At 64.1% G+C, this 13,990-nt stretch overlaps 1 protein-coding gene across 3 annotated transcripts in view; it reads right to left on the bottom strand.

The window, feature by feature from the left end:
• Positions 1-1,132: 1,132 nt before the first annotated feature.
• SLC12A5 (solute carrier family 12 member 5) overlaps positions 1,133-13,990 on the bottom strand; it is a 111,936-nt gene continuing 99,078 nt past the window's right edge. For 2 of the 3 annotated variants that reach the window (XM_073309668.1, XM_073309670.1), the window contains exons 22-26: positions 12,703-12,825; positions 12,196-12,383; positions 11,864-11,878; positions 9,235-9,368; positions 1,133-6,253 (exon numbers count right to left, since the gene is read on the bottom strand). In XM_073309668.1, the coding sequence (XP_073165769.1) occupies positions 6,162-6,253; positions 9,235-9,368; positions 11,864-11,878; positions 12,196-12,383; positions 12,703-12,825 (552 nt within the window). In that variant the 3' untranslated portion in view covers positions 1,133-6,161. The remainder of the gene's footprint in view (positions 6,254-9,234; positions 9,369-11,863; positions 11,879-12,195; positions 12,384-12,702; positions 12,826-13,990) is intronic. The other variant, XM_073309669.1, reaches the window with a different exon arrangement.

A 13,990-nucleotide genomic window follows, 5' to 3' on the forward strand; every position in this document is an offset into this window, starting at 1 on the left:
TTCAGGTGGCTGGAGTACCTTTCTGTAATTTAGCTTGATCCACTGTCAGCATGGGATAACAATGTCCACACAGAGAGCTGTTCAGCTGTAGCTATTCTGGGCTTTTTCCCTTGCATCCACAAGCCTGCAGACACTGGCCGGTGCCGGATGCCAAGGAGAAAGTGTGAAAGCTCGCTCTTGCACCTGACTGTAATCCTATTGCATGAGGTGCGGGAGGGTATGTGCTTGTCTCAGATTCTCCTGCTTAGGACTTTCAAGTGCTTTTTAAGCATTTATCCTCACACATCCCTGTGAACTCCTGAATTCACATTGCCACTCTGTAGAAACCATTGGTCTGTTCCCACTTCTCAGCAGAGAGTGAATGGGTGTCACGGCAGTTTGGAGGCTCCCAGTGCCCTGCTGGGGAACTAAACATAGGGCATTGGAAGATGCGTTATCTGCACCTACAGACAACTTGTCTGAGCCCACAGAAAGAGGGCTCCAAAGGTTTTCTCGCTTTCAGTGCTGTGCATGGAGCACTAAACACGCTGCAGTGTGTTCCCCTTGAGCCTGAACTCATGTCATTGCAGGTGCTGTTCATTGTACAAATATTAAATCCCTTTTTGAATCATAAGCTGCTAGTCCCAGTTGCATTAAAACCCTGGACTTTCTCGGTTTATGTTTACTACTGGTTTTGGGCTGACCAGAATTAAATATGAATGAGCCCTCTCATTGGCCCCCTCCTCAGACTGACAAAACCAAGGTTTTCCACCTTCTCCGTGGAGGGTAAGTGCACGCAGGTTAGTGCTCTAAAAACGTTAGGCTGGATGCATTGTATGCAGGCTTCTCCTCCTGCAGCCCCTTATGCCTCATTCTGTTAGATGCCTTATCTGGATTTGACCATGTTGAAGGGAAGGTGCCCCTGTTGGGCAATAGATGGCATTCATTGCAGCATGTGAGGGAGAAGGGGGAGGCTAATGGTATCAGTGAGGGTCATTTCAAATGTCCCAAAGTTCTCTCTCCAGGCTGCTATTCCTGCGAGCCCCTCTGGTTCCTGCTACTAGGCATGCAGCTGCCCCGTGGAAACTAGTGAAGCGTTGGTCATGCGCTGCAGCCTCCAAAAACGAGTGAAAATTCCCCACCACATGCGGTGAAGGGTGCAGTCAAATCACTTTATTGCATTTTGTGCAGACAGGAGTCTAAAAAATTAATACAATAAAAGCTGTAAAGCATTAACAGGAGCATTCAACAAGTGAGGAGTCACTCCTCTGTTAATATCCACAGCGAACACAGGGGGGTGATATTGAGGAGGCCCAATACAGAATACTGAAACACTTGCACAGAAATTAAATGCAAGCCTATTCCTCTTCTTTTGGTTTGCAACCTATTTTATTTACACCGTTTAAACGTCTTTGCATTGCTCTGCACAGAGATTCTTTAAAACACAAAGCATACTAGGTCACTACATGTCTATTGAAATATTGCACTCAGAATAAAAGTCATTGGAATGGATGTAAAACATCTAGGTACAGTGACTATAAAGTTTATTTAATGAATTGACTTTGTTGTGGTAACATTCATAACAAATATATTGCACATGTAGCACAGAAAAGTGTTTTGCAACCAACAAAACCTCAGACCTCTGGATCCTTCCACTACGACGTGTCAGTGCTGCCATACAGCGGAGAGTCTTGACTCTTGTAGTGCAACTGTTGTACCCTAAGCAGTATCCATCCTTCCTGCTGTTCAAGTGACTATGAACACCGTTGCCCAGTGCAGCCTCTGCCTACATCTGTAAGCATGCTCTCAAATGGTTTGTAACCTGTACCAGGGAATACCTGGACTGCGCATAACCCACCAGCTTGCACTGGGAGGCCAGGTAGTGAACTGCTGGAAGGGGGCTGGGGAATGGAGGTTGCCCCCATTTTAACTTCTGAGGAACTGATGAGCTTTCCTCTGCTCTGGCTAGAGTAGTTCCCTGAGCAGGGGCCCAAGCCTTGCACAAAGAGCCTGCTCTGCTCTGATGGAGGTGGAGGGGCTGTGCTCATCCTTGCAGCTGCATACAAGGGCTCTCTGTAAAACAAGCCTCATGGTTCAAGACCTTCCTGCCTGCCCTGAAAACCCTGAACTGTCTCCACATGTGCCAGAAAGAGACTCAGGTTTCTACCACAGCACACTGTGTCTTTCCCAAGACGGAACAGTGGAAGGGTGCTCCAGAGGGAGCTGCACACTCACAGAGGCCAAACGTGCCGGGGCAGAGCTGGGTTTGTATACTAACATGCAGTGCTGTCTGCTAAAACTGGCCCCCTCCAGCCCCAGGCGTGGGGGTTTGCTGTGGAAACATCACCCTCTGCTTGCCCCCAAGGAGTTTGGCCAGGCAGTGGTTCTGAGAGGCAACAATGCACATGTGTGTTCAGAGACTAGCGCTGGTCTTGCTGAGCTAGGGCGGGGGAAGGAGGCTCCTTTGCCTTTCACTGTCTCAATGTGGTAACTTGCCAAGAGGGGGCTGAGTACTGCCCCCCAGCACCGTTGGAGTCCTGGCTTTCCAGGATGAGGGAGGGAGGGAGGGGCCCTGGCTGCCGTTGCTGTTTTGAGCAGTGGCTGTAGCCTGCTCTGAGCTGGTCTAATGGATGCTTTGCTTAAACGGGTGCCAGCACCTGTCTGCACTAGGGTTTCCACTGCCACGAGGGAGTGCAGGTAGCAGAGCAGGGATCAGTGATGGGGGCAGGGTGTGACACGTGCCCAAGGGTGAGCTCGATGCTGCAGGTGGTTCGCACTAGAGGAATCATGAGACAAGAACTTTTAAGTCCTGATTACAGGGAAAGAGTCAGGATTGAAGGGCATCTGCACTGAGGGAGGGGGACAGCACTGGGGTCAGGAAAGGAGAGGAAGGCAGCAGGAGCAGGTTGGGGCAGCTTTGAGGCCTGCAGGCAGCAGCAAAAGCCAAAGCAGAGTTTTGCAAGTAAGATCTACGACTTCCAGCCCTGGGATCAGTCTGTGCTCTTAGGAACCTTGCTGCTACTGAATGGTGTGAAAGCCAAGCCATGGGGAGTGTCTGGGTGATGGGGTCTTCTCACAGCAGCCACTAACCAGCCCTAGCTCTTGCTGTGCGGCTGGCCCTCCATCAGCCCCCGACCCAAGCGTAAGGAAACCTTCCTCCAAGCAGACACCTGCCTGTTCATCTAAAAGTGTTCTTGGGGCTGAGGCACTCAGCAGAGCTGCTCTGTGCTCTGCAGAGTTGCTGGCCATTAATTGTCCAGTGTTGGGCTGGGCCCCTGCATCGCTGACTTCCAGCCGGGAGTTGGGCTCAGTGCTCTTGCTCTGGGAATAGCTCAGCTTCACCTTGGCGTCGATTCCCCGTTAGCAGTGTGTGGCCGCAGCAGCGGGCACCCATCCCTTGCCAGGGTTTGAACCGGAGCTGCTGCACCGAATAATGCTGCTGTACGCAGAGCTACATTTTTCCAAGCAGTCTGGCTATGACTGGGGTTGTGCCTGAACTGCTGCTGGGGGGTGGCACTTTGAGGGAGCCAGGGCTCAAGGGGCATAGCAACAAATGCAGCGAGGGCTGGGGCCATCACCAAAACCTGGCCTAGGTGAGCAGATGCTGGATTGTGAGCAGGGAGCTTCAGCCAGGTCAGCATCACTAAGTGGAGAATTGCTTCCTGCTCCACTGCCCTCCCCTCATTCCCCATGGGGCCAGTGCTGGGGCTGGAAGGGGGGGGGGGGTGATGCCAAGGGCCCACAGGAGGAGGATTTAGGGCAGGTGCCTACAGAAGACCTTGTTCCCTCTGTCGCAGCTTCAGTGGGAAGGAAGTTAAGGGCTGGCACCTCTGTGGGAGCAGCTGCTGGGCACTGGATGCTCTTCCCTAGAGAGCAATGAGCAAGGGCAGCGTGAGAGGAAAGGAAGGGGGACTATGGGGAGCCAGCACTGTCTGTGAGAAGGGGCCCAGCTGCCTTCTCCAAGGGGATTCATTGTAGGAGACATGTCAGCTGTGGCCATTAGCCCTTACTTGCATCAAGCCATGGGCCTCTGAACTGCCATCTCCCACCTGCAGAAGGTACAGGGCTGCCCCAGTGGTATCTGCACGGGCCCATTCCCAGCGCTGCAACGGGTGGAGTTTATGGCGGCTAAGAAGAGGTGGGCTGGGATCAGCTCTGGGCCACACATCTGAGTGGTAAAGCTGCTCCCTCTCGGCTTGGGGAGAGGGCCTGCCGGAGCAGGCTGCACTCAAATTGGAAGCTCAAGTCTGCTGTGAAGCAAGTTCAGAAAATTCTGTAACTTCTTTTCCCTGAAAAGACTAAGCAGCAAAATTCAAAGAGAATGACCCCACGAGCTGGCCCTCCCCCCGGGACGTGCCATAGGCCAGGGACGCTGCAGCCTTCACCCCTGCACGTGAGCGACAAGGAAAAGCCGCCCTCTCCAGAGGGAGCAGCCTCAGCAAAACCTTGGAGCCCTTGGGCCTGGGCCCCAGACGGAGTCTAAAAGCCGGAGCCAGAATTCACTGGCACTAGCGACTCCTTGCATCTCTCAGCATAGAGCTAGATCTCTCTCTCTATTCTTCATCTGGGTCTATGAACATAAATATGATCACTTTAAAAATACACATACAATATTATGTACATTATATACAGCTGGGCAGGCGCCCGGGCTGGGCGAGCCCTCTGCCCTCCCGGCCTCCACGCCCACTGCGGTTCCTAGAACTATTCACATTGGTTAAAAGCGCCCCAGTTTCTCAGTAAAGTGAGAGATGCTGAGGGGGGTCGGGGGGGGCTGGGACCAAGGTTTGACGTGTCCAAACAAGCCCACAGCCATGTGCGCGGGTGCAGCCGGGCTCCTTGCAGAGCTGCTCGTGGGCCCCTGTGACCTGGGGAGGCTGCATCGCAGATGTGGAGTGTCAGTGCCCTGCTGCTGGTACGGGGGGGGTCGGGGGGGATTGAGCTGATTTGCATATTTATAAACTTTCAGTGCCTGCGGTCTTCACCCAGCAGCCCCTGAAGCAGCAAGATGGTGTGGGGGAGGGGATGCAGGGGGCACAAGGCTGCAGCAGGGGCCCAGGGAGGCTGCGTTCCAGCTCTTCGTGCATGGGGGGGGAGGGACACAGGCCGCAGGCCTCCCGCCAGGAGCTGCTGGGCAGCGTGGCCGTGCAGGGCCCAGGCTGGACGCGTGCCCCTACATTCCCAGGGCTGGGCGGCGCGTGTGGGCAGCGTGCAGGGAGCGCGCCCGGCAGTGCCCAGGCCCTGCAGCAGGGATGGAACCAGGCCACACCCTGGTGCAGCCGCGCGCCCCTGTGCTGAGCGGGGGGGGGGGGGGGGGGTGAAGGAGAAACACTTGAAGTCCATGTCCCCGCTACCCCCCTCCCGCGCCGGGCTGCAGCCCCTGCCAGGCCCCTCTCACCCAGCCGGCACATCCAGGTGGCCTCACGACAAGGGCAGCGTGGCGCTGTCCTTCGCGCCGGCGTCTGCACGACCTGCCTCTTCCCCGCGCAGCACTCGTCCGTCCGAACCAGCGCCCGGGGGCCGCAGAGTGTGGCTGTGGTTCCCAGGCGCCGGCAGCGGGCAGCAGCAGGGGCTGCGCTCTGCTGAGCCTACTTGGCGAGGGGCCTGTGGCTGGCACTGCAGGGCACGTGTGAGCGGTGGGGTGAGGCGCGGCTGGCGAGGCGAGCATGCGGTGGCCTGGCCTAGGCGCACAGGCGCCAAAGGACACGTCAGCAGGCGGGGCAGGGCAGCAGACATGTCCCACAAACCTCAGCGAGTCCTAATGTAGCAGAGCGAGGGGTGGAGAGCCTAGTCCCGAGGGGCCGGTGCACCCACGCCAGCCCTCCGGGGGCTCCAAGGAAGCACTGACTGAGAGCCTGGCCAGCCCCGCTTCCTGCCCCGCACGGAGGCCGGGGCGGTGGCAAAATGCTGCAGGCCCTGGGGCTGGGGCTCCGGGCTCCCGTCTCTATTTCTACATCAGCAGCCACCGCAGGGCTGTGCCGGAGCGATGGGGGACAGCGGCGCGGGTGCTGGTTGCTCCTGGAACCTCTGGGGCTGCAGTTCGAATGGAGCGGGTGGGGGCACGGCAAAGTCTCTGAGCACCAAGCACGAGCGGGACCGCCCTCCTGCCCCCCGGGAGCCAGGCGCAAAGAGGTCGGTGGGGGGGTCTCTCCGGGGGCACAGTAACTTCAGGCTGCAGTCGTGTTTCAGGAGTAGATGGTGATGACTTCCCGGCCCCCTCCGCGCACCAGCATGACCCGGTCCAGGTGCTCCGTCAGCACCTCCAGGAACTCCATGTCTGCAGGGCGGGGCCGTCAAGGCGGAAACCGGACCCCGCATCGGGCCCCACCGCTGGGCCCGCCAGAGGCCGGGGCGGCGGGAGGGCACAGGGCCTGCCAGGCTGGCTTGGCCGGGCCGCCGAGGGGCCAGAGCCCCAGGCCCCGGGAAGCCCTGGGCTAATGCCCGGGGCCGGCGTGCCCCGCCCCTCGGGACCTGCCCGACCCTGGCACGGGAGGGCGCCGCAGCCGGAGCTTCGCGCACGGGGTGCCGGGGGCTGCCTGCGTGACCCCCCCAGGCCGGCAGAGCCCCTGCCCTGCCCGGGGCCCTGGACCACTGATTGGCTGAGTTAGCGCCGCTCTCAGAGGCCTCCACCAATCAGCGAGGCCGCACTGGGCCCGCCGGGGGGCAGGGGGGGCGCGGGCAGGGACTGGGGCAGCCAGGGGCGGCTGGAGCCGGGGCTGCTCGAAACTGATGGGGGGGGAGGGTGCATGCACCCCCGGCTCTGTGTGTGTGGGTGTGTGTGTGTGTGTCTCTCGCTGTGGGCGCACCCCCGGCTCTGTCTGTGTGGGTGTCACTGTGGGCCCGCCCCCCGGCTGTGTGTGTGGGTGTCACTGTGGGCCCGCCCCCCCCCGGCTGTCTGTGTGGGTGTCACTGTGGGCCCGCCCCCCCCGCTGTGTGTGTGTGGGTGTCACTCTGGGCCCGCCCCCCCGGCTGTGTGTGTGGGTGTGACTCTGGGCCCGCCCCCGGCTGTGTGTGTGGGTGTCACTCTAGGCCCGCCCCCCGGCTGTGTGTGTGGGTGTCACTCTAGGCCCGCCCCCCCCCCGGCTGTGTGTGTGGGTGTCACTGTGGGCCCGCCCCCCCCCGGCTGTCTGTGTGGGTGTCACTGTGGGCCCGCCCCCCCCGCTGTGTGTGTGTGGGTGTCACTCTGGGCCCGCCCCCCCGGCTGTGTGTGTGGGTGTGACTCTGGGCCCGCCCCCGGCTGTGTGTGTGGGTGTCACTCTAGGCCCGCCCCCCGGCTGTGTGTGTGGGTGTCACTCTAGGCCCGCCCCCCCCCCGGCTGTCTGTGTGGGTGTCACTGTGGGCCCGCCCCCCCCGCTGTGTGTGTGTGGGTGTCACTCTGGGCCCGCCCCCCGCTGTGGGTGTGGGTGTCACTGTGGGCCCGCCCCGGCTGTCTGTGTGGGTGTCACTGTGGGCCCGCCCCCCCCGCTGTGTGTGTGGGTGTCACTGTGGGCCCGCCCCCCCGGCTGTCTGTGTGGGTGTCACTGTGGGCCCCCCCCCGGCTGTCTGTGTGGGTGTCACTGTGGGCCTGCCCCCCCGCTGTGTGTGTGGGTGTCACTCTGGGCCCGCCCCCGGCTGTGGGTGTGGGTGTCACTCTAGGCCCGCCCCCCGCTGTGGGTGTGGGTGTCACTGTGGGCCCCCCCCGCTGTGTGTGTGGGTGTCACTCTGGGCCCGCCCCCCCGCTGTGGGTGTGGGTGTCACTGTGGGCCCCCCCCGGCTGTCTGTGTGGGTGTCACTGTGGGCCCGCCCCCCCCGGCTGTGTGTGTGGGTGTCACTCTGGGCCCGCTCCCCGGCTGTGTGTGTGGGTGTCACTCTGGGCCCGCCCCCCCGCTGTGTGTGTGGGTGTCACTGTGGGCCTGCCCCCCCCGCTGTCTGTGTGGGTGTCACTGTGGGCCCCCCCCGGCTGTCTGTGTGGGTGTCACTCTGGGCCCGCCCCCCTGCTGTGTGTGTGGGTGTCACTCTGGGCCCGCCCCCCCGCTGTGTGTGGGGGTGTCACTGTGGGCCCCCCCCCCGGCTGTCTGTGTGGGTGTCACTGTGGGCCTGCCCCCCCGCTGTGTGTGTGGGTGTCACTCTGGGCCCGCCCCCCGCTGTGGGTGTGGGTGTCACTCTAGGCCCGCCCCCCGCTGTGTGTGTGGGTGTCACTGTGGGCCCCCCCCGGCTGTCTGTGTGGGTGTCACTGTGGGCCTGCCCCCCCGCTGTGTGTGTGGGTGTCACTCTGGGCCCGCCCCCCGCTGTGTGTGTGGGTGTCACTCTGGGCCCGCCCCCCCGGCTGTCTGTGTGGGTGTCACTGTGGGCCCCCCCCGGCTGTCTGTGTGGGTGTCACTGTGGGCCTGCCCCCCCCGCTGTCTGTGTGGGTGTCACTGTGGGCCCCCCCCGGCTGTCTGTGTGGGTGTCACTCTGGGCCCGCCCCCCCGCTGTTTGTGTGGGTGTCACTCTGGGCCCGCCCCCCCGCTGTGTGTGTGGGTGTCACTCTGGGCCCGCCCCCCCGGCTGTCTGTGTGGGTGTCACTGTGGGCCCCCCCCGGCTGTCTGTGTGGGTGTCACTGTGGGCCTGCCCCCCCGCTGTCTGTGTGTGGCTCTGCCAGTCAGCCAGAACACGGGCACGGCTCCACATCGAGCACCTGGGCCCTGCCCCACACCAGCCCAGAGCCTAGCCCCCGGCTCCCAGCAGTAGGGCTGCAGTCTGTTCCTGGCTGGCACATGGCGCTGCTCTTCCCAGCACGGGGCGTGGTGCTCCTGGCTGAAATGCCCAGGGGTGGGTGTTTCCAATGTCGGCAGGCGCCGGCTGGGCCCAGCCGCAGCCCCCTGGCCCAGCCTGTCTCACCAGCCTAGCGAGGCTGGAGTTGGGGATGGTGGGAGAAGCTGCCAAGCGGTGGGAGTGGGCAGCTACTGCCATGGTTTGATGGCGCTACCCCAGCTGCTGGCGGGTGGGAGGAGGCATCGAGCAGGGCAGGGAGGTGCCACTGAGGCAGCCCCACATCTCTAGCATCCCCTGCCCACCAGGCCTGGGCTCCCCCTTCAGCCGCACTCAGCCAGGGCCTTAGGGTCCCACCGCCCAGAGCCAGCAACACCCACGGCAGGAAGACGGGGCCCTCTGGCAGGGGACCTGCAGGGCAGGACCTGTCCCAGCCAGGGCCTTCCAGCCCACAGACACTTATGTGCCGCAGACACTGGCCTGGCCACGTGGCTGGGTTTGCAGCTGCCAGCAGCCAGCAAAGGATACAGTTCTCATCCCCCTTCCGGTTGCGGGGTGGGCCTGGCATGTTCAGCAGGACCAGCTTGGCGTTCTGCGACTTCTTGACAATGACCTCGTTAAGCTTGACGGCTGTGTGCATCCGCCGCACATTGGACTGGTTCCTGGGGGAGAAACGGGCGGGCAGGCTCAGGGGGCAGGGCAGGGCCCCAGACCCTTAGAGCTGGCGGTGGTGTAGGGGCGCAGAAAGCCCCGCCCACACAGGTGTGTCAGCCGGGGGAGGGGCGCAGAAAGCCCCGCCCACACAGGTGTGTCAGCCGGGGGAGGGGCGCAGAAAGCCCCGCCCACACAGGTGTGTCAGCCGGGGGAAGGGGCGCAGAAAGCCCCGCCCACACAGGTGTGTCAGCCGGGGGAGGGGCGCAGAAAGCCCCGCCCACACAGGTGTGTCAGCCGGGGGAGGGGCGCAGAAAGCCCCGCCCACACAGGTGTGTCAGCCGGGGGAGGGGCGCAGAAAGCCCCGCCCACACAGGTGTGTCAGCCGGGGGAGGGGCGCAGAAAGCCCCGCCCACACAGGTGTGTCAGCCGGGGGAGGGGCGCAGAAAGCCCCGCCCACACAGGTGTGTCAGCCGGGGGAGGGGGCGCAGAAAGCCCCGCCCACACAGGTGTGTCAGCCGGGGGAGGGGCGCAGAAAGCCCCGCCCACACAGGTGTGTCAGCCGGGGGAAGGGGGCGCAGAAAGCCCCGCCCACACAGGTGTGTCAGCCGGGGGAGGGGGCGCAGAAAGCCCCGCCCACACAGGTGTGTCAGCCGGGGGAGGGGGCGCAGAAAGCCCCGCCCACACAGGTGTGTCAGCCGGGGGAGGGGGCGCAGAAAGCCCCGCCCACACAGGTGTGTCAGCCGGGGGAGGGGGCGCAGAAAGCCCCGCCCACACAGGTGTGTCAGCCGGGGGAGGGGGCGCAGAAAGCCCCGCCCACACAGGTGTGTCAGCTGGGGGAGGGGGCGCAGAAAGCCCCGCCCACACAGGTGTGTCAGCTGGGGGAGGGGGCGCAGAAAGCCCCGCCCACACAGGTGTGTCAGCTGGGGGAGGGGGCGCAGAAAGCCCCGCCCACACAGGTGTGTCAGCTGGGGGAGGGGGCGCAGAAAGCCCCGCCCACACAGGTGTGTCAGCTGGGGGAGGGGGCGCAGAAAGCCCCGCCCACACAGGTGTGTCAGCTGGGGGAGGGGGCGCAGAAAGCCCCGCCCACACAGGTGTGTCAGCTGGGGGAGGGGGCGCAGAAAGCCCCGCCCACACAGGTGTGTCAGCTGGGGGAAGGGGCGCAGAAAGCCCCGCCCACACAGGTGTGTCAGCTGGGGGAAGGGGCGCAGAAAGCCCCGCCCACACAGGTGTGTCAGCTGGGGGAAGGGGCGCAGAAAGCCCCGCCCACACAGGTGTGTCAGCTGGGGGAGGGGCGCAGAAAGCCCCGCCCACACAGGTGTGTCAGCTGGGGGAGGGGCGCAGAAAGCCCCGCCCACACAGGTGTGTCAGCTGGGGGAGGGGGCGCAGAAAGCCCCGCCCACACAGGTGTGTCAGCCGGGGGAGGGGGCGCAGAAAGCCCCGCCCACACAGGTGTGTCAGCCGGGGGAGGGGGCGCAGAAAGCCCCGCCCACACAGGTGTGTCAGCCGGGGGAGGGGCGCAGAAAGCCCCGCCCACACAGGTGTGTCAGCTGGGGGAGGGGGCGCAGAAAGCCCCGCCCACACAGGTGTGTCAGCCGGGGGAGGGGCGCAGAAAGCCCCGCCCACACAGGTGTGTCAGCCGGGGGAGGGGCGCAGAAAGCCCCGCCCACACAGGTGTGTCAGCTGGGGGAGGGGCGCAGAAAGCCCCGCCCACACAGGTGTGTCAGCTGGGGGAGGGGCGCAGAAAGCCCCGCCCACACAGGTGTGTCAGCTGGGGGAGGGGCGCAGAAAACCCCGCCCACACAGGTGTGTCAGCTGGGGGAGGGGCGCAGAAAGCCCCGCCCACACAGCTGTGTCAGCTGGGGGAGGGGCGCAGAAAACCCCGCCCACACAGCTGTGCCAGATGAGGGAGGGGCACAGAAAGCCCCGCCCACACAGGTGTGTCAGCTGGGGGAGGGGCACAGAAAGCCCCGTCCACACAGCTGTGCCAGATGGGGGAGGGGCACAGAAAGCCCCGCCCACACAGCTGTGCCAGATGAGGGAGGGGCACAGAAAGCCCCGCCCACACAGCTGTCTCAGACCCAGGAAGGAGACCTGCCAAGAACAAGCAACTCCTGCACTTCTCAAGAGGTGCCCGAGGCAACGCTGGCCCTTGCTGCCCCTGCCCATGGGGCAAGCCTGGGGCACTAGCCAGTCCTGGGGCTCTGACCAGGCTCAGCCAGGCAGGTTCAGTCTCTTCCCCCTGTTGGCAGGAGGTGCTGTGTGGGGCAGGCGAGGCTCCCCCAGCAGGGGGTGGTATGTGGGGCAGGTGAGAGCCCTGTGGCAAGGGGAGGTGTGTGGGGCAGGCGAGGATCCCTGGCAGGGGGTGATGTGTGGGGCAGGCGAAGGCCCCCAGCAGGGGGCGATGTGGGGCGCAGACTTGGCACTGGAGTGGCAGGATCCCGCAGCCCCCTCCTTCTCCCCTCCGCACCGGGACACGGGACACACACACACAACTCAGACTTACAGGTTCTCCCACTCCCTGCCGGCAGCACGGGGGAAAGAGAGAGAGAGCTCGTCAGCACCGTCCGGCCTCGCCCCACCCCCTGGAGCACCAGCTCCCGTTCACTGCTCAGCTCCCACTTCTGCCACCTTGGGCACAGCGCTGTGCTGGTCTCCAGGAGCTCCCCGGCCTCCGTGCACCAGCTCCCTGGCTCGGCTCCAGCATGGACACAGGCAGGCCCAGGCCAACGCTGCCTGGGACAGGCCCGCTGAGCAGGCTGCCTGGCTCGGCTGGGGACCAGTGTCTAACAGGGGGTGCAGTGCAGGGTGCCGGGGGCCACCCCAGGGCCAACTTACGGCTTCATGTTGAAGAAGTCCTTGATGCTTTCGGGGCTGACGGGGCTCTTGCTCTTGTTCTTCTCCGCAACAGACTTTTCCTTGGTCCAGGTGAGATGCACCTTCTCAGGGGCTGTCTCCACCTCATCACCAGGCGACTGGGGCCTGCTGGAGAAGGCCGTGGCATTCTTATCGTGGATGAGCTGCACCTGCAGAGGGAATGGGTGAGAGCGAGCAGGGAAGCAGGCCGGGAGGGGTCTTCCCAGCCCCCCATCCTGCCTCACCCATGGTGCCCCAGGCCCATGTCACTTGGCCCTGCCAGCCCCAGACCCCTCACCCTGCAGCACTTGGCCCTGCCAGCCCCCACCCTGCAGTACTCAGCCCCACCCTGCTGTTCACGGCCTCCATAGTGCCCCCTGATGCCCCAGCACTTGGCCCCCTTTCAGGTGCTTGCTCCCCCCAGTTCTGCAGCATCAGCCCCCCAGCTCCCCATCCTGTGGGGCTTGGCCCCCCAGCATGCAGCCTTACCTCCTCCTCCGGCTTCTCCTCACTGTCGCCCACCTGCTCCTCTGGGACGCTCAGCCGCAGCCGGGTGTTGGCAGGGTTCTTGCGCCGGATGGAGCCGCGGGACTCGTCCGTGATGCTCTGGATCTGCGTGGGGAGGGATGGAGATGGGAGCCCATTGTGCAAACCCAGCTTGCCACAGGCCAGACACCAGGGGTCCCTGCAGGGTGCATCCAGCTGGGATCTCAGTGGGGAGCGAGCTCAGCACAGAGCCCACTTGAGCTACTCCGTTCCTGCCCCACCCGGTGATGGGGGTCACTGTGGGGGCACAGCCGAGGGCAGCTCAAGGCTGGCCAGAGGGAAAAGAGTTCAGGTCTGGTTTGGTGGGGCAGGGGGTCACTGCTGAGGAGCTCAGGTCTGGCCAGGGGGGTCACTGCTGAGGGGAGCACAAGGCTGGCTGTGGGGGGTCACTGCTGGGGGGAGCTCAGGGCTGGCTGGGTGGGGGTCACTGTTGTGGGGCGCTCAGGACTGGCCCGGGGGGGGTCACTGCTGGGGGGAGCTCAGGACTGGCTGGGGGGGTCACTGCTCAGGGGTCTCAGGACTGACCCGGGGGGGGTCACTGCTGGGGGGTCTCAGGACTGACTCGGGGGGGTCACTGCTGGGGGGAGCTCAGGACTGGCCAGGGGGGTCACTGCTCGGGGTCTCAGGACTGGCCGGGGAAGGTCACTGCTGGGGGGAGCTCAGGACTGACCCGGGGGGGGTCACTGCTCGGGATCTCAGGACTGGCCGGGGAAGGTCACTGTTGGGGGGAGCTCAGGGCTGGCTGGGTGGGGGTCACTGTTGTGGGGCGCTCAGGACTGGCCCGGGGGGGGTCACTGCTGGGGGGAGCTCAGGACTGGCTGGGGGGGTCACTGCTCAGGGGTCTCAGGACTGACCCGGGGGGGGTCACTGCTGGGGGAAGCTCAGGACTGGCCGGGGGGGTCACTGCTCGGGGTCTCAGGACTGGCCGGGGAAGGTCACTGTTGGGGGGAGCTCAGGGCTGGCTGGGTGGGGGTCACTGTTGTGGGGCGCTCAGGACTGGCCCGGGTGGGGTCACTGCTGGGGGGAGCTCAGGACTGGCCGGTGGGGGCACTGCTGGGGGGAGCTCAGGACTGACCCGGGGGGGGTCACTGCTCGGGATCTCAGGACTGGCCGGTGGGGGCACTGCTGGGGGGAGCTCAGGACTGGCCGGTGGGGGCACTGCTGGGGGGAGCTCAGGACTGGCCAGGGGGGTCACTGCTCGGGGTCTCAGGACTGGCCGGCGGGGGCACTG

This window comes from Lepidochelys kempii, chromosome 13, assembly GCF_965140265.1.
Source record: "Lepidochelys kempii isolate rLepKem1 chromosome 13, rLepKem1.hap2, whole genome shotgun sequence".
Lineage (NCBI taxonomy): Eukaryota > Metazoa > Chordata > Testudines > Cheloniidae > Lepidochelys > Lepidochelys kempii.